Below are 19,214 nucleotides of genomic sequence, written 5' to 3' on the forward strand. Positions count from 1 at the left end.
GAAAGGAGAACCGTGAGCGAGCGAACGATTCAGTCCCCGGGCGGCGGCGGCGGCGGCGGCGGCCGGGGGGGCGCGACGGCCGGGGCGGGGGAGCTTCTGCTGCGGGGGGCAGGCGGCGGGAGCGGCGGCGGTGGTCCGCACCAGCCATGCCGAATAAAAACAAGAAGGAGAAAGTGAGTCGGGTCCCGCGCCGCTGGACTGGCCGGGCGGGGAGGGCAAGGGACCGCGCGGAGGGCGGCGGGGAACTGCCCGGGAGCTGGGCTCGGCGGGGCTCAGGGGTGCTGCGAGAGCGGGGGCGCTCTCTGCCCCCTCCCGGGGTGGGGGCCGGGGGCGGCGGGTCGCGCCGGGGCCGCGGAGCCCAGGCCGGGACGGGGGTCCTGATGGCCCTGGTGGCGGCCAAGGTGGGGGGCGGCGTGGGTTCCCGCCCTGGGGCAGCGCGCGCGGTGGGCATGAGGGGGCAGGTGGGGCCGCGCAGGTGGTTGACCCAGCCTCGCAGACGCCTGGGCAGGGGCTCCAGGGGTGAGGGTGCAGGCGCCTATCAGGGACCCCCGGCCGGGGAGATGGGCAGCGAACGGACTCCGCTTAAGGCTTAGGAAGAATCGTCTGCCTTCCGGAGGGACGCTCTGGGGCTCTGAAATACTATTATTATCCTGGGTGGCCGCGGCGGCGATGCATGCAAGTGTGCTGCGTTTGCATTTGGGGGGGGGTATGTTTTTGCTTCAGGTGGAGCTCTGTAGCGTTTCAGAATCTCCCCAGAAATCCTCGCTCCCAGGGTTTAGGGTGGGAAGGAAAAAAAGGGATGTGGTGTGGATCTTTCAAGATGCTGAGAGCGCTGTATAAATGTGGGTTTACCTGTTTCTGCTTAAAGTTGTCAGTGCCAGATAATGCAGACGAAGAAAACAAGGAGAATCTGAATTTGGGTGGGTGGGTGTCGCATCACAATATTGTATCTCTAAACCATACGATGTAGAATTTCTTGATGGTATTGATTAAAACTATCAAAAGTCATTGTTAAATTGTATAACTATTTGTAAAACTGCATTTTGGTTTATCTGATGTTTAGCAGTCTAAAAATTGAGAAGCCTAATTGATTCTGCTTTATGTTTCCCAGGAATCGCCAAAAGCAGGGAAAAGTGGGAAAAGTTCAAAAGAAGGACAAGACATAATAGAATCAGAGGTAACTATTCTTAAATATTCTCTTTCCATTTTTTCATGAACACCTTTTAACTTAGGGTAGAAAAAATGAGGGCGAGAAAACCTAGGGTCTTCTAAAATGTTTCCCTGTATGAGATTTTTTTCTAGTGTCTTTCATAATCCTCCATTTTAGTTATTTGGGTTTGTATTATTTGCCTTTGGGGAAATAGGAATGTTTTAATGAAAGTTGTGCGTATCTGTGCTGCTAGTATTTTTAAGTTCATCCCCCACCCCCCAAATCTCAAATCTAGCAGCCCTCCTGTGGAGACTGGTTTCAGGGGCTCTCTCATACTGGAGTTGTTCAAATTCCTATTGGTTTTCCCATCCTCCCTCTTCCTTTACAAGGGGCCGGGTCTGTCTCTCAGCAGCTCAGCCTCTTTCTCCTGTCACCCTTGCTTTCCTGGATGCAGTGTCTGCTGCTCGTGCCCTGTGCTTTTCTCTGTTGATGTCTGTTCCCCTTAGCCTCTTTCCCCAACCATGTTGGTATATTTTGGCTTATCTAGTTTTGCTATTTTTGTGCAATCTTCTATCATCTTTCACATTTTTTTTCTTTGTAGTGGCCAATTCTGACCACTTTTGCTTCTTGCCTTTGGGCTCATTGAGGAAACAGCTGGGATGCTCCATGAGGATTGTGTCTACCTGGTGGGATTGGGCTTTGATAGCATTTGCAGAGCCAGCACTTGGCTTTGCCTTTTCTTCCTTGTGACTAGTTGTTGAACTGGAGCACCTTGGGCTATGAGTCTAGGAGCTGCATGGACCCAGGCAGAGCTAATAGGCCCTTTTGAATCACTGGTAGCAGAGAAGCTGCTTAATTTGGTGTCATAGTTCTCCAGAGCTGGATTGTTGAAGTCCTTCGTCTTATCACAGATGACAGTAATTTACAAGTGTCAGACCCTTTCCTATAAGCCAAATTAGAGTAGAGTTCAGTTCTGTCTGGCAGATAAGTTAACGGACCATTATCTGCAGTAGCCTTTTTTTCTTTTTTTTTTTTAAGCCCCAGGTTATCTTTTCCTTATCATTTGGTACATTCTAAGCCTCCCTCCTCTTCAGGAGGTGGTTTATTCCAGCAAATCTGTTGCCCTCCCCAAAGCAAAAAACAGAAATCCGAAAGGTTCCTTAATTATCAATATTTTTGTGCCAGTCTTTCCCTGCCCTTTCTTTATAGCAGGCAGTCAAGTTTTACTGTGGCATTCTTGCATTTGACTTGATTGCTTCCCTGTCACTCTTTTGACTAAATTGATTTAAATGAAATTTAGTGGCTGTGCAAGGGTGTATGCCTTTTCTTTTCCCTTTTTTGGTTTATCGATCTTGCATTAAAACTGCTTAGACTTCCTAGTGCTCCCCCAAACCTTTCTTGCCCACATACCTGTCTCTCACTGCTCGTGTCACACACACAAAAATCAGCGTGTATGTTTCATTTATTCCTGTTTTAGTGGAAAGAACCTGGCTGTAAGGATGGGAAAATGTTAAGTTTGAATCTGAAGAAAACCTCTCAGTAACTCAAAGATACCAAAGCCAATGATAAGGAAAATGTGTGTTTAAGGTGGATTGGGTTCTTAGATGGTCAGTTGCTTTAGATTCTTGAGGTGTGGCCTGCAGTGTCTTGAGTGTGATGCCCCACTTGTCTTTTTGTATTTTTTCTAGCGCTACTGTCTAAGAGCTGGAGCTACAGAGCTTGAAATTACCACTGAAAAATACTGAAATGTTGGGCCCTTCACTACTTCCTCCTAAGGATCCCAGAGGCAACATGGCATATTAACATGACAGTTGGCAGATCACTGTGTATATTTTGCAGGCGCACAAATTGAGGCACTTCTGTTCCTTTGAACTTGGAGTTGACCATTGCTTTTCCATTGTCTCTCTCACCTCAGTGTTCCTCTCTGTTCTTCATTTCTAGTCCCACCCCCTTACCAAGTGTGATGGACTCACGCAGGTGAATTAGACCATTACACACACTCGCTTCCTCTCCTGTCTGCTGATACTACTCTGAACTCGAATATTTTAACCTGAACCGTTGACATAGGTCTGCAGTTCCTACGCTGCTTTTCAAACCTTTCTGATGTCACGTCACCTTCACAGTCAGCGTTGGTTCGGGTTACCCTGTGGACACCCCTCTGTTAGGACAGTTAGCACATCCAGGGCTGCCCAGCCCGAAAGGTGCAGAGTAGGTGCTCATCCAGGGCAGAGAAGTAATCCCAACAGAGAAAACGTTAAAGAACTTGGCCTGTGGTTGACTTAAATAACACACCCCTTCAAATGTGGGGAAGGTCCTTACACAGAAGTCCTGGCCAGTGATAACCTGGCCTCAAGGAAAACAAAGGAGCAGGTGGCTAACATTGCAGACCACTTTGTGGTTAGAACAGGGGGACATTTGATGGCGTGGGTTTTTAGCAAGAAGTCCTGCAGTAAAGGATAGAGTGCTTCAGCCAGGGGCTTAGTGAATAAAATGCTGACTCCTGATGGCCATAAACGATGGCACCTAACTTCTGTGGCCCTGTTTCCTCTTCCCTAAAACGACTCGGTGAGTTTCAGGTTTGACCATTTTTAAGTTTATGGGATAGATTAGGCGTGACCTCTCTTGAAAGTTTTCCCTGCAAGATATCTGGCAGGATATGTCTTCCCATGTAACAGAACACCATTAAGAGTCGTAACTGCTGCTGTGCAACTTTTGTCTTTTGGTAGAAATTCCTATTCCTTGAACGATGTGTATTGGAACATCTTTCTTTGCTTTTTTTCTCTTTCCAATAGAATGTTTAATGTTTGATTTGCTTATCCATACGTGTTCTGGGAATCTGTTTCCGCCCAGTACATCCTGCTGGTTTATTTCATAGCACACTTTTAAGGAGTGAGGATGCAAATGGGCTCACAGGTAACTTGACCTTGGAAAACTGTGGAGATTGACAGAGGGAACTCATCTTTGAGCAGCTGTTCTCAGTGCAACACTCAAGTCTGTAGGAACATAGCTAGGCTCATTGGATGAACATTTAGAATCCTAGTAAATTGCTCAGAGATTCCTAAAGTCCATTTTAGAGGATCAGACCATGCAACCGTGGTTTTTGATACCGTTATTTTAATTTGTGTACTGTGTCCAAAGTTACATTTTAAAAAGTGTTTGCGCTTTTTGTAAAGTGATTCGTTGTAAGCACATTAAAGGTCGTTGTGTGTTGTTCTCCAGTTGTGTGTCTTACTTATCCTGCTTCAGCTCAGTTTTGTTTGAAAGTCTCTACAGCAACTCTTACGTAATATCTGTTGCTGAAAGGAAGGCTGAACAATCCTCTCTCCAACTTGTTAGCTTATTTTGACCCCTTCCACCTTTAGTGATAACTTTGCTTTCTCTTTATGACCTATCCGTTTACATTCCCCTGGCCCCTTGCCCCCAGGGTTCCGGAGACAGGGAGCCAAGTCTTGCTGGGGTCTCATCGGTGTCGGTGGTGGAGTTGTCTCCTAGAAATTTAAACTGAAATTTTAGAAATATTTACTAATTCATCTAGTAATAACAGTAACACCCGTTACATGTTAATGGGAATAACGTTTTTATGAAAGACACCTTTCCATGAAACATTTTTTGACTCTCCAGTCATGTGACTCTGTAGCAGGCGTTTTAAGCTGAGTGAGTTGGAGGAGGACGAGGAAGTGGTTGTGTTGCTGTGTGGGTTTTCTGGGGAGGCGGCCGTGACTGTCCCCTCCCGAGAAGAGAGTCCCCGACTCCTGTCCCCAAACACCAAAAGCCTCTGTCTGAAGGCTGAATTCTGAGCTCAGGCTCTCACTGGGGGCCTCCCATGCTGCTTTTTCCATCGTTCTCTTCCCGACTTTTTCCAGTACAGCCCTAAACTGGACTCCGGTGAAACGCAGAGAGGAATAGCACTTTAAGAACTTTTGTGGTGGGACTTCCCTGGCGGTCCAGTGGTTCACTCTGCGCTTCCACTGTGTGGGGTACAGGTTCGATCCCTGGTCGGGGAACTAATCCCGCATTGGCCACGCAGCCAAAAAAAAAAAAAAAACTTTTTTGAAATTCTTACGTAATTATTTTATAGGAAATGGGAGTTCCCTGCTTTTAATTGCCATTCTTCCAATCAGTCCGCATCATCTTTGCTTAGAGCCACGGTGTTCAGGAAGGATGGCTCTGCAGAGAGGACAGTCCGCTGCTGACTGGAAGGACTTGGGGTCCGGAGGTGCCGTGAGCTCACTGTCCTCGGGGGAGTGAGGCTTCCCTGAGCCGCCCCCTCTTTGGCGCCCACTCCTGCCCTGCGCTACAAGCTGGCCGCTTGGTAGGCCCTGAGTGTCTCCCACGGGTGACACCGCTGCCCTTGAGCGGCAGTCCACCCTCAGCACCATGGCCAGGTGTTCCCTGTGGGGCCGCCCTGTGGTCCTGTGCATGTTCCCCAGCATCCTTGGTCAGCCCCACTAGATGCCAGTAGCTCCCCGTCCCCTCCAGTGGTGACAACCAAAAGTGCCTCTCGACGTTGCCCAGTGTCTCCTGGAGGGCAAAATGGCCCCGTGTTGCAATCACTGCTCTAGAAAGATCCCTCCACAGATCATGTGCATTTGCTTGCAAATCATGCCTGGCACGTGTTCGTGAGAAGAGCAGTGCTGCTGAAACAAAAGGGACATCAAAATTCATGAGGGTCCCAAAGAGCTCTGATCTAGGTGGGCTGTAGCTTTCAGGTGTTTTTCATATTAGAAACTAAAATTGAAAAATTTTAAATATGCATTAATTCATCTAATAACACATCCATTACATGTTAACATAAATAGAGTCTTTTTTTTTTTTTTTTTGGTACGCGGGCCTCTCACTGCTGCGGCCTCTCCCGTCGCAGAGCACAGGCTCCGGACGCACAGGCCCAGCGGCCATGGCTCACGGGCCCAGCCGCTCTGCGGCGTGTGGGATCCTCCCGGACCGGGGCAAGAACCCACGTCCCCTGCATTGGCAGGCGGACTCTCAACCACTGCGCCACCAGGGAAGCCCTAGAGTCTTTTTATGAGAAAACTATTTACAAAAGTTCACGGAAAAAATGGCATTGCAAATCTCTTTAATGTCTGGCTTAATAAAAGACAGCTGGCCTCTCAAGTCTGCGCCTGCATTCAGTCTGTTTTGATACCACATCTCTGGTAGCCTGTGAAAAATCAACATAACAATGGTTAAAAAGGCAAAGCGTGTCTTGGTGTTATCATAAAAATAGTAGATCACAGAAGGGGCCTAAGGGACCCCACTTTGAGAACTGTTGTAGAATACTTTTTCCCATCCTCTTTCTTGCTTATCTGTATCCTTTCATCTTTTTAGCTCCAACTCAAGTTCATTTTTTCTAAAATTTAAAGGAAGGTTTTTCTCACCATCTTGGAGCGTATTTTTTCCATATTTTCAGTTTGAATAGCAATCGTTTGCTGCACCAACTATTTTATTATGTATAGTGCCTTGGACAACTTTTATTTCCCTGTGATTTGCCTCCCTAACTAGACAGAGACCTTGAGGACAGCACTTTAACTTGATTCGTCTTTGCACTAATATGCCGTACATATTAGGGCCTGGCGTCAAGAGGTATTTGTTGGTGCTTTTGAAAGTGCTCAGGAAGAAGGAGAGCTTCAAATCAATCAGCTTGCTGTTTTTTTTTCTGATACTGTAAATTTGAAAGAAAAAAAAATCTCTCTTGTTAAGAGGCTTATTGCTTTATCACCTCTTTGATCCTCTAAGGGAATTTTAATGCAGAATTTTCATTCATTGTAATTTGTTTCAAATAAATAGCATTATACCAAAGTAGAAGATTATAGTATTAGGTCTTTTCCTAATGTTTCTAACTTTTTTTGTAAAATTTAAGAAGACTGCAGTTGACCCTTGGATAACATGGGGGTTAGGGGTGCCAACCGTTTGCACAGTCAAAACTTCCAGTATAACTTAGAGTTGGTCCTTCATATCCATGGTTCCTCCGTATCTGTGGTTCTACATCCAGGGGTTCAACTAACCTCGGACCATGTAGTACTGTACTACGTATTTACTGAAAAAAAGCCATGTCTCAGTGGACCCGTGCAGTTCAAACCCATGCTGGTTAAGGGTCAACTGTATTTTATTTTTGTTTTTCGTTTGCTTTTATGTACGACCAGAGGTCAGTGGTAAAAAGCATAGTGTCATGAGACCTTATTCTAATTAAAGCATTTCAAAATAGGGTTTCCATGTAAATACAAGGTTTCCATATGATCTTTGGTACTTTATCTTTTTTTTTTAATATTTATTATTTGGCTGCATCGGGTCTTAGTTGTGGCCTGCAGGCTCTCTAGTTGTGGCCCGCGGGTCCAGAGTGCATGGGCTTAGTTGCTCCGTGGCATGAGGGATCTCAGTTCCCCGACCAGGGATCAGACCTGCGTCTCCTGCATTGGAAGGTGGATTCTTAAAGACTGGACCACCAGGGAAGTCCCTGTCTTTCTTATTTTAATTTTATTTTGGGAGTATTTCTCAGCAGAACATAATACATATTTATAAGTTGTGTGTGTATGTACACACACAGAAATATATGTGTGTGTGTATATATATATATATATATATACACACATACAGAGAGAGAGAGAGAGAGAGAGAGAGAAAGGTTTGTTTTGAGCGTCTCTCGTCCTGTGCAAGCACTGGTAAGATAAGGAGTATGCTGTTGTCCTTACTCGTGAAGCACTGTTTTCTGTTACTTGTGAAGTGTCACATCTGTTGAGCTTGGACATTCAGGAGACTTGGGAGTAACTTGCCCCCCCCAGTCAGTCACACTTGCAGCCGCTGAATAGATGGGACAAGATGGAGCACATTCTTATAAAGAGCCACCTGGAGCTTTGAGTGAGGAAATCAGATGTTTGAAAGCATCTAAGCAAACACAGGATCGCCATTAAATTGTGGAGTTCCTGAGTGCGTGTTGGATGTGGCGTGTGTGTAGCAGGTAAGCTGGCAGATAAGATCAGTCAGCATCCCTGTCCCTCTTAAATAAAAGCTCCGTTACGTGATGTGTAATTCTAGAAAGAGTCCTTCAAGCGACTTACGTGAAATCATGTAAAGTGTTCCAGTTCGTGGAAGCAGCTCTGAGCGAATGCAAGCCTTGAGCCCTGCCCCACAGTGGTGGCGAGGTTTCCACCTGCGTGTGGGGAGCTGGGAGGGTCAGTCTGCACCAGCATGTCATGGGGACGTTTTCCTAAGTCACAGGGAAAATTCCTCTGACAGATCGCAACTCGAGAAAGTCTTCAGTGTTTCCTTGAATGTTGGGCACCTGCCCAGGTCAGGGAGTGATGCCATCTGGTTTGGCCCAGCATTTTGGTAACAGCCTTGCGTCTTGCTGTCAGTCTGTCGTGTGGAGCAGAGACTCCCCGGGCCGTGCTTCTCCCTCAGGTTTGAGAACAGCCGATGCTGGGAAGGGCTGCTTCCCAAACGCCGGAGACAGTGTCATCTTCGTCTTCTCCACCTGGGGGAGTGAGAGAACCGGCCTAGAAATTTAACTCTCCAAGGGGGGGAGGAAGAAAATCTTTGTTAGTTGGAAGACTTTGCGTTTTCCTTTATCATAAGTGTTTTTTAAAGATGAACTTGAGCATGGCTGTAAAGGGGCGTTAGCTCCAACCTAAAGCTGGTTTTGCGCAGTGGGTACCTGGCGGCTCTGAGGTGCTGGACCTGCGCCATCCAAGAGGTTAGTTAGCCTTTAGCCACACGTGGCTGCCTAAGTTAATGAAAAATACATTAGATTGAGAAATTCAGTTCCTTGGTCACACTAGCCACATTTCAAGTGCCCAGTGGCCACACGTGGCCAATGGCTCCCCTGCTGGACAGTAGATAGGGAGCATTTCCCACTTCACAGAAAGTTCTACTGGACAGAGCTGCCTTAGACCCTAGCAGTAGCTTCCAAAATAACTCTAATGTGAGCGCACTGAACTTAACTTTGTTAGCTGTCGCTCTTCTTAATATGAAATATCAAATTTAAGATTAAATTTAAGAGAAAAGACATAAATTGGCAAAAGAGAAGGAAATGGGTAAAATAGGGTAAAGAAACATGTGAGAAGGGGCTTTGGTGGTGAGGTGGGAAGGAGGCCCTGCTTACCACTTGGTCCAGGACCCGCCTACGTTCTAAAGACCCACACCGGAAACACAGAGGAGGCCACGCCAGTCCCCACAGGAGTGGACCCAGAGAGGCCCCAGGGAGACAGCCACCTTGTCTGCTTCTCATCTTCGTCTTTCTTTTTAGACATCTATCTTTACAGCGCGGGGGGGGGGGGGGGGGGGCGGTGCGGGGTGCAGGGTCAGAACACACATGGTTTAAAAAAGAAAGTAGTGCGAAGTCTGTACTTTCCCATTTCACTTGATCCACTCTGAGCCCTGCATCACAGAGCAAACCTCTCTGGACTGTTCTGGTTTGCTCCGGATCGCACCGGAAGCAGTACGGTGTGGTCAGAGGGAGAGGATGGGCTCTGTAGTGGGAGGGAACATTCTCTCTCCCAGAGTCATCTTCCTCCCTTCATCTGGCCTTTCTCCTTCTCCCTCCCTCCCTTCCTTCCTTCCTTCCTTTCTTTCTTTCCTCCCTCCCTTCCTCCCTGACTTCATTCCCTCCTTCCTTCCTTCCTTCCTTTTTTTTTTTGTTTTGACACATTGCCTTATTTTATTCAAAATCAGTCTGCTCATACATGGTCCGAGAACACCGAAATAATAAAGCAAATATAATCACATGTGAAAGGTTGGTCTTCAAACATCATAGCCAATGATGCCACACATGAAACCACGTCCACACCTCAGTGGCCACCAAACCATTCAGCAGAGCTTCCTTAACTGAGAGCCGTTTGAAGCTACCGGTTTGAGCACCACTGACAATGTTTTTCAAGCTCTGAATAGCTGTAGGGATCTCAGCAGGGGTTGGAGCAGCCAGCTCGACCTTGGTGTAGTGCCAGGGTATGGCCAGCTGAGGCTTCCAGTAAGTCACAGCACTGTCGGCCTGCGCTGGGGCCTTCTCCGCGAGGTTACGGACAAACTGGGCTGTGGTTCTAGGACAGAAAGTCCGTCGCCCCGACGGGCCGGTTGAATGGTCATTCTCTTTCACGTTTCAGGCTTCCCTTCAGTAGATTCACTCACTCATAGTCATCCAGCAGGTACGTTCTGAGGTCCTACTATGTGCTGAGCGCCATCGCAGGTGCTGGGGATTCAGCACGGGACACAGCAGGGCCCCTGCCCTCAAGCAGTTTGCTTTCGGTGAGTGCTGTGTGCACTCGTGTTTCCAATTTCTCCACATCCTCCCTAACACTTGTTTTCCTTTTTTTCTTTTTTTTTAAATTATAGCCACCCTAGTGGGTGTGAAGTGTTATGCCGTCGTGGTTTTCATTTGCATTTTGCCTAATGACTAAAGATCTTGAGCATCTTTTCATGTGCTTATTGGCCATATCTTCAGAGAAACATCTGTTCAAGTTCTTTGCCAGGTTTTTTTTTCCCGGATGCACTGGGTCTTTGGTGCTGCGCACGGGCTTTCTCTAGTTGTGGCAAGTGGGGGCTACACTTCGTTGCAGTGCATGGGCTTCTCATTGCAGTGGCTTCTCTTGTTGCGGAGCATGGGCTCTAGGCGCGCGGGCTTCAGTAGTTGTGGCCCGCAGGCTCTAGAGCGCAGGCTCAGTAGTTGTGGCGCACAGGCTTAGTTGCTCCACGGCATGTGGGATCTTCCCGCACCAGGGCTCAAACCTGTGTACCCTGCATTGGCAGGCGGATTCTTAACCACTGCACCACCAGGAAAGCCCCCTTTGCCAGTTTTTTAAATGGGTGTTTGTCTTTCTGTTGTTGGAGTTCTTAACGCAGGCATGCCTTGTTTTATTGCACTTCACTTTGTTGTACTTTGCAGATACTGTTTTTTTTTTATAAATTGAAGGTTTGTGACAACCCTGTGCTGTCAGCTGATGGTTGGCATTTTTTAGCAATAAAGTATTTTTAATTAAGGTGTGTACATTGTTTTAGACGTAATGCTACTGCACACTTAATAGACTACAGTATAGTGTAAACATGACTTTTATATGCCCTAGGAAACCAAACACTTCATGTGACTGCTTCATTGTGATGTTTGCTTTATTGCCGTGGTCTGGAGCAGGACCTGGAATTCCTCCAGTATCTCTGATATTGCCTGTACATTCTGGGTACTAGACCCTTATTACAAAACTCACAAATATTTTCTCCCATTCCATGGATTGTCTTTTCACTTTCTTAATAAAAAGTGTCTTTTGTGTGTGTGTGTGTGTCCTTTTGATGCACAAAAGTTTTAAGTTTGTATTAAGTCCAATTTACGTTTTTTCTTTCGTTGCTTGTGCTTCTGGTGTTATATCTAAGAAACCACTGTCAAATCCAAGGTCATGAAGATTTACCTCTGTATTCTCTTAAGAGTTTTATGGTTTTAGCTCTTAAATTTAGGTCGTGAATATGACTGGTCATTGATCTGTTTTGAGTTAATTTTTGTTTATAATTTTTGTTTATGTGTGAGGTAGGGATTCCCCCCCCCATTTCATTCTTTTGCACGTGGTTACCCAGCTGTCCCAGCGTCATTGGTTGAAGAGACTGTTCTTTTCCCACTGAGTGGTCTTGGCTCTTAATTCTGTTCCATCCATCTATCTGCATGTCTGTCCTTACGCCAGTACCACACTGCTTTGATGGAAAGGCGTGCCGCTATGGGGTTTCAGCTACTGGTTACTGTGATACAGATAAAGCAGCCGTGGAGGGAGCGGGAGATGCGTTGAGTTCCGACTCCTCGCCTCGTTCGTGTGGAATCGCCGCCCGGGTGCCGCAGCCGCAGCCCCTTCACAGTTGGGCTTATTTCTATTCGTTTTCCCTGCCGCATCAGTGACTCGTCCCACCATCCGCCATCTGCGGGAGCCCGGGTTCCCAGAGACACCCCCCCGCCCACGCGCCTCCGCTTCTGGGTCTTGACCTCCTGTCTAGACAACCAGAAAAGCCTTCTTGTGGGCCCTTCGGCTTCCACACCTGAGCCTGAGGGCCTTTTAAAAAGGGAAAGCTTTCTGTGTCATCGCCCAGCCCGAACGCTCTCCATGGCTTCCAGCTCCTTCAGATAGAGGGGAGCTCCGTAGCTTGGGCGCCTGGGGCCGCGCCAGCCTCGGCCTCGCCCCGCCTGCACGCGGGCTCTCAGTGTCGCGCGCGCGCACACGCACATACACACGCGCGCGCGCGCACACCCACACGTAGAGCTCCTCCCCTTCGGGTCTTCGCACGTCCTCAGAGCAGACCTCAGACCTCGCAGGTGCCTCAGCCTGCTGTCGGGACCCGGGCAGCCCCGTGTCCCTCAGGGAACCGGCCCGCACGGTGTCACAGCCGGACAGCCCCGCCCCCACCCCCAGCTACGGGTCCCTGTGCGGGGGCGTCCCCTCGGGGTTGGCAGAGGGACGGAGTTACAGCCGAGGGGGCCAGGAGCGACTCCTGGGCAGCAGGGAGGGCCTCGCCAGGACCTGAGCGTGGAGAGCGGGCCGCCAGGCCCAGCCCGAGCAGGGAGGTGATGACCGCGATTGCGGGAGTTTGGAGACAGACCTTAAGGTGGAGGGGGTGATGGAGCCAGGTTTTCTTTGCTAGACGCTCACTCTGCCCGTTCCGTCCCGAGGAGAGCGCTCTGGAGGGAGGCCAGAGGGAGAGGCGGCAGGTGTTCGGGTAACTGTGTTGTCCCAGACGTTGGAAGCCTTACCTCAGCGTGCGCCCTGTGGTGGCTGTCGATACCCCTGGACTCGGCCTGCTCCGTGTATTGGCCAGATCACCCAGTCCTAGTGCAAAAAGCTTCTTTCGGTAAGACGCACAGTCCGTTCTCCTGTCTGGGTAGGAGCAGCGGTGTTGTTTTTGCTCATGTCTGTACCCAGCTGTTTGTCACGGTCATTATGTGTATAGCACTGGGTTCGGCATTACAGGAGAATAAAAAGGAAACGGACTTTAGTGTGCAGGACGTGTGTGTATGTAACAACATTGGAAACGAGTACGTCTTCTAGGAGGGGCTGTTTGAGACTGTGGAGTAACCGCTAGGGCTTTCTGGGGGCATCTAGAGAAAGCCGTGCAGGATGGTTTTAACTTGGGGAATTCCGTGGAACAGGAGAGTTACGGACGGTGTTTGTAAGGAAGAAAGACCCATGCTTTCATGATTAGGTGGAAAGAACGACAGACATCATGGTCAGAGCCCAAGAAAGCACAGTTCGAGGAATTGGCTGTAGGAGAAAAGGGAACCCAGGCCTTGGCTCACGGTTCAGAGTTCTGTCTGTGCGTGGCAGTATGGCTTCTTGGAAAACTCTTTCCAAATATCCTTAAGCACCTTATTAAAAAATAAAGCAGCTCTCACTTCTTAGTAAAAATCCCATTCAAGGATGAGAGCATATAGTTGGGGGCTCAAGTCAGTGTGTCTCTTTGGCGCTCTGTAATTGGAAGGGGCTTGGCAGGGTCGTGTTTCTAGGACGAGTTTGATGGGCTTTTTAAAAGAGCCTGTGTGCACATACAGAGTCCATCCTTGGGCAGACAGGAGGGTGTGGGAGGAGGGAGTGTGTTGCACAAAGAATCTTGACAGCGGACACTCACCTTTGTGGCTGTCAGCCGTCACTGCTGGGGCCGAGCACAGCCAAGCTCCACAGGGCTCCTGGGCAAGCTCGACCCGTTAGCCTGCACGGATGACAGGGGACCCCCCTGGCTCTGCTGCGTGTGCCCTCACACTCATCCACCACCTCTGCTTGAGTGTTGGCAACGCTCCTCACCTTGCATGTCAACTGCACGTCGTGGGACAGCCTAGTTGTCACGGAGCAGGCTGGAGATGAGCACACAGAATCTGGAGCCTGGAGACGACTGCAAGGAAAGGCTAGAAGCAAGAGCATTTCCTGTTGCTCAAGAGGAAAGCGCCTTTCAGTAGCCTTTACTGGTTTTTGAGGGCTGAATGTGAGCAAACAGGGAAAGCTGTCATTTATAAGGTATTCAACTATACTAGTTTCTTGTCGGTGCTGTACAAATGACCACAACCTTAATGGCGTAAAAGAACACAAGCTCATTATCTTAGAGTTCTGGAGGTCAGAAGTCTGAAATGGGCTGAAATTAAGGTGTCAGCCTGGCCAGTCCTTTCTGGAGGCTCTAGAGGAGAATCGTTTCCTGGGCTTTTCCAGCTTCTAGAGGCCACCTGCACTCCTTGGCTCAGGGCCCCTTCCTCTGTCATCAAAGCCAGCAGCGTAGCATCTTCCATCCTCTGACCTCTGCTTCGTGGCCTCCTTGCCTTCTCTTGTCTCACAAAGACCTGTGTGATTACGTGGGGCCCTTCCTGATGACCCAGGATCATCTGCCATCCCAGGATCCTTAACCTCATCACACCTGCCGAGTCCCTTTTGCCAAGTAAGGAAACATATTCATAGGATCCAGGAATTAGGGTGTGAACATCTTTGGAGGGTCACTATCATCAACCTGTAAGTAAGAAGTTTGAAAGAAGATACGGGAAATTAGGTATATCTGTGAAGTCTCTTGAAATGTAGCTTTGGTGGGGGTGGGATGTAGCCTCAAACTCCAGCAACTATAAGGGGTTGAGTTGTTTACAGTAGCGTGAAGGAGACTATCCCAGAGCAAAACTTGCATTTTTAAAATTTTTAATTTATTTTATTTATTTATTTATTTATGGCTGCGTTGGGTCTTCGTTGCTGCGTGCGAGCTTTCTTTAGTTGCGGCGAGCGGGGGCTGCTCTTCGTTGCGGTGCTCGGGCTTCTCATTGCGGTGGCTTCTCTTGTTGCGGAGCACGGGCTGTAGGCGCGCGGGCTTTCAGTGGTTGTGGCACGTGGGCTCCGTAGTCGCGGCTCGTGGGCTTAGTTGCTCTGCGGCATGTGGGATCTTCCTGGGCCAGGGCTCGAATCCGTGTACCCTGCGTTGGCTGGCGGACTCTTAACCACTGTGCCACCAGGGAAGTCCAAAACTTGCATTTTTTTGTGTATTTTTTGCCTATGCTAATTGTGCTATAAAATACAACCATTTGACGTACTCATTTGTTTTTGTTTTCGTTTTGGAAACAGATTCCCAGCAGGAAAAACAGCCTTGTTGCTGCCCCGTCTGCAGTATCTAGTAAACTAAAAGTGCCAGCCCCTCAGCCCGTAGTGAAGAAAGACAAACGGCAAAATTCTTCCAGGTTTAGCGCCAGCAATAATAGAGAACTTCAAAAACTACCGTCTTTAAAAGGTAATTTTTATTATTCATCTTTCAAAAGTTAAAAGTTTCCCCATTTAGGGGGAAAGAGTAACTTTTTGATAGTTTGCTAGTTTCTTGTACCTTTGCTGTGTTTAAATTCTGTAGGGTTATTTTTTCTTTATTCAGTTTTTTTAGATTGAATGTCACTAACTTAACCAACTAATATTTCAAATTCCAGAGCTATTTAAGATAAAAATGTAATCACGAGTACATTACAGGTACAAAACACTTAAAAAAAACACACACACGCAGAGGAAAGACTTTAAATCTTTTCCTGTTAACTGTAATTAAGCTAGCCAATTTTCTTTTAAGTAATTCTCCTCTTTCATTTGTCTTAGAGCTCTAGAAATTCAGAAAGGAGTAACTACAAGTAGAGTAATTGTAAAAACTGTGGTAGAAGCTCTTCATTATTCTGGTGTCGGGGAAGTGAGGGCTATAACGATAGTCCCCTATGGACTTTCTCCTTGTGAGTCATTTGGAGAGTACCTCTACCCAGGGTTTCCTGCTTGAGACTAGTCAGGGAACAGTGCTCTTTGCTCCAAACTTCCCCCAAACAGCACAGCCACCCCTTTCCATCTGAGGGTGTTCAACCCCTAAAAGTGCTCCTCTAGGAGATCTTGAAGTACATAAAACCTTATTGGGGAAATAGGGTAAGGACCCCAAAGTCAAATGTGAACCTCTGAACACTTTTATGTTTACTAAAATATAAGACTAGTGTAATGAAACATCAGACAATTTTCATACCTTAAATTCATAGCAGTGGGTCTTCTACAGTTAATTTTCATCACGTATGAACTTGGAGCAGGAAGCTTGTCATCTCTACAGGTGTATTCCAGCGCCTTCCGCACTGCAGGGCAGAGAGCCAGAGCTCAGTGCAGGTGTCCGGGATTGCTGGACGGGGGAGGGGTAGATGGAGAGAGGGAGAGGTGGAGGGATGGAGTAGTGGATAGAGGCAGGAATTTATGGATCCACGGATGCATTTCTGGCCCCTCACTTGCTAGGAATCCAGGCTCTCCTGTCGCTGCATTTTACAGAGCCTGTATCTGGCTTATATTTGGTTTAGCTTTGTAGTAGATGGCATGCATATAGGTCATTTTTGAGGAGTCTCCCCTCCCAGATAGTCCATACCTTTCTGATGCTATTCATTCATTCATCAGATATTGTGTGGAACACCTGGAAACCGGCCCTGCTCTCGGTTCGGGGGGACCAAGAGCCTGCTCTGCTGGGGCCAGCACCCTTGCCCACTGGCCTGCTGTCACTCCTTCCCAGTGCCCTGAGGAGGCCCGGCCGGAACACTCAGATGTCTGGGGTGGAAAAGGCTTCCCATAGCTATTGCTGAGCCTCCAGGGTCCAGGCCCTGTCCCTAGTGCCCATCAGGGATGTGCTCTGCCAGGCAGAGCCTGTACTTACACTGTTGCCCGGAAGGAGCACACCCACATATCCAGAATTTCACACTGGTCAAGGCGTGCCCCTCACTGGCCTTGTTTGGTGCATCTTTCTTGGCTGTTCCAGAATATTAGTGCCTCTTTATGCATGTTAAAGTGATTTTGTCTGGCTCAGAAAAGAAAGGAACTGATTGGAATTACATTAAAGGTATATTAACTGGGGGAAGATTCAGGTTTTTATGATACTCTTTTTCCAACTAGGAACCTGGTGCATCACCTCCATTTTTCGGGTCTTGTTTTCTGACTTTTTAGAAGGTTTTATGATTTTCTTGGGATTCTTTACCTTTGCATTAAATTTATTCCTAAGTGCTTTATAGTTTTTGTCACTCTTGTGATGGGGTTATATTTTTTTCATTTCTACTTCTAGTTAGTTCTTACGAATCTAATGAAATGCTGTTGGTTTTTTAAATATTTTCTTATTCTGTCACCTTATCAAATTTTCTTATTGATCTTAGTAATTTTTTACTAGCATCTGCATATATAATCCTGTCATTTGTAACTAGATACTTTTCTTTCTCTTCCAATATTTATACCAACACATACTGGTGGTTTTAATTTTATTATGCCGTTAGCTAGGACCAGTAACACAGAGGTAACAGAGGTGAGAGCAGGCCTCCCTGTTACCTCCCATTTTGGTGAAAAGCTTCAGCATTTCCTCGTTTCATGTGAAAATGGCCCTTGGTTTCTGGTAAATCGCCTTCACCCAGCCTGCTACTGCTCCATGGTTCACATTTGCATGGCTCTTACCAGTACCACCCTGGCTGGTTGGTCTTGTGCTAGCACTGCTGCTGAATTTTATCAGGTGCCATATGATTTTTCTCCTTAAGATGTTAATTTAATAATTGCTGTGTTGATAGATTTTCTGGTCTTGAGCTATTCTTGCATTACTGAGATAAACCTCAGTATTGTCGCAGTATATTATAACTTTTCTACGTGCTGGGTTCAGTTTATTAATTTTCGTTAATCTCTGCTTTCATATCTACTGTGTGAAGCTGGGCCAGAGTTTTCTTCCTTTTTTGTACTACTGTATTTTGTCAGATCTAAAATGTGTTGATCCTGGCACTTTGTGATCTTTCCTGAGGATGGTCTGTACATTTTTATGCCACTCTCTCATGCTGCCATCCGATGACGGGGATTGTAAAATGCACCCGATTTTAGCAAAAACCAAATGTGGAATAACAGATGCATCTTACAGTACATGACATAGGGTGAAAAGGTTGCTTTAGAACTCAGCTGGGCCTAGTGCTTTGCTCAGTGATAAATCTGCAGATTCCTTCCACGTTAGGTCAGTTTAGAGTAGGTCACGTATTGAGTGGTACATTGTGTTCTTTAATGAATCTTTTAATTTCTTTTACCTCTGTGGTGGTGATGTCTCCTTATGAGTTCATTTATTCTTTTGATTATTTTGTTTTCAATATATTTCACTTCCACTTTTATCTTAATTACTTATCCTGTTTTGTTTTATTTTATTGTTTTCCTCATTTATTAAGTTAAATACAGAGTTCACTTAAAGCCATGTATTCCTCTGAGTATAACTTCAGCTCTATCCATAGATTTTCTTTTCTTTTTTTTTTTTCAAATCATAGCCTTTTTTTTAAGAGTTTTATCGAGGCATAATTTACATACTGAAAAATTCACTAACGGTAATTGGAAATTTTGATTATTTCAATAAACATGTAGGGTTGTGCAACCATTACCACAATACAGTTTTAGAATATTTCCATCACCCATCAAAAAAATAACCTTATGCCCATTTGCCATCAATCCCCACTCCTATCCCCAGCTCCAGGCAACTCATCTGTTTTCTGCCTCTAAATTTGCCTTTTCTGGACATTGCACATAAATGAAATCGGCAATATGTAGTCTTTTACATTTGACTCTTAATATAATGTTTTTGAGGTTCCTCTACTTTAAGTAGTTTCTTTTTAATGCTGAATAATATTCTCTGTTATATGAATATCCCACATTTTATTTATCCATTCAACAATTGATGGATATTTGAGTTGTTTTTTTAGCTATTGCATATAACGCTGCTCTGAATATTTGAATACAAGTCTTTGTTTCAGCATATATTTTCATCTTTCTTGGGTAGATACCCAGGAGGGGAACTGCTGGCTTGTGTGGTAAGTTTATGTTTAGCTTTTTAAAAAAACTGCTGAACTGTCTTCCAGACCATTTTAAGTTCCCACCAGCAACGTATGGGGTTCCGATATACCCACATTCTTGATAACACTTGTCATCGTCTGTCTTTTTGATTATAGTCTTTCTTATGGGTGTGTACTGGTATCTATCTCCTTATGGTTTTAATTTGCATTTCCCTACTGGCTACAGATATTAAGCATCTTTTCATGTACCTGTTAGCCATTTGTATACGTTGTGGGGGTTTTTTTTGGCTGTGCTGTGTGGCG

General features: G+C 46.6%; 1 protein-coding gene across 4 annotated transcripts in view; it reads left to right on the forward strand.

Moving 5' to 3' along the window:
• The window catches only part of PPP2R5C (protein phosphatase 2 regulatory subunit B'gamma), a 133,636-nt gene that overhangs the window by 745 nt on the left and 113,677 nt on the right, over window positions 1-19,214 (forward strand). For 3 of the 4 annotated variants that reach the window (XM_029239332.1, XM_029239335.1, XM_029239333.1), the window contains exons 1-3: window positions 7-173; window positions 1,112-1,177; window positions 15,190-15,352. In XM_029239332.1, coding sequence (XP_029095165.1) covers window positions 147-173; window positions 1,112-1,177; window positions 15,190-15,352 — 256 coding nt within the window. In that variant the 5' untranslated portion in view covers window positions 7-146. Of the gene's footprint in view, window positions 1-6; window positions 174-1,111; window positions 1,178-15,189; window positions 15,353-19,214 lie in introns of those variants that run through there. The other variant, XM_029239337.1, reaches the window with a different exon arrangement.

This window comes from Monodon monoceros, unplaced genomic scaffold (assembly GCF_005190385.1).
Source record: "Monodon monoceros isolate NGI ecotype Baffin Bay Population unplaced genomic scaffold, NGI_Narwhal_1 Super_Scaffold_21, whole genome shotgun sequence".
NCBI lineage: Eukaryota > Metazoa > Chordata > Mammalia > Artiodactyla > Monodontidae > Monodon > Monodon monoceros.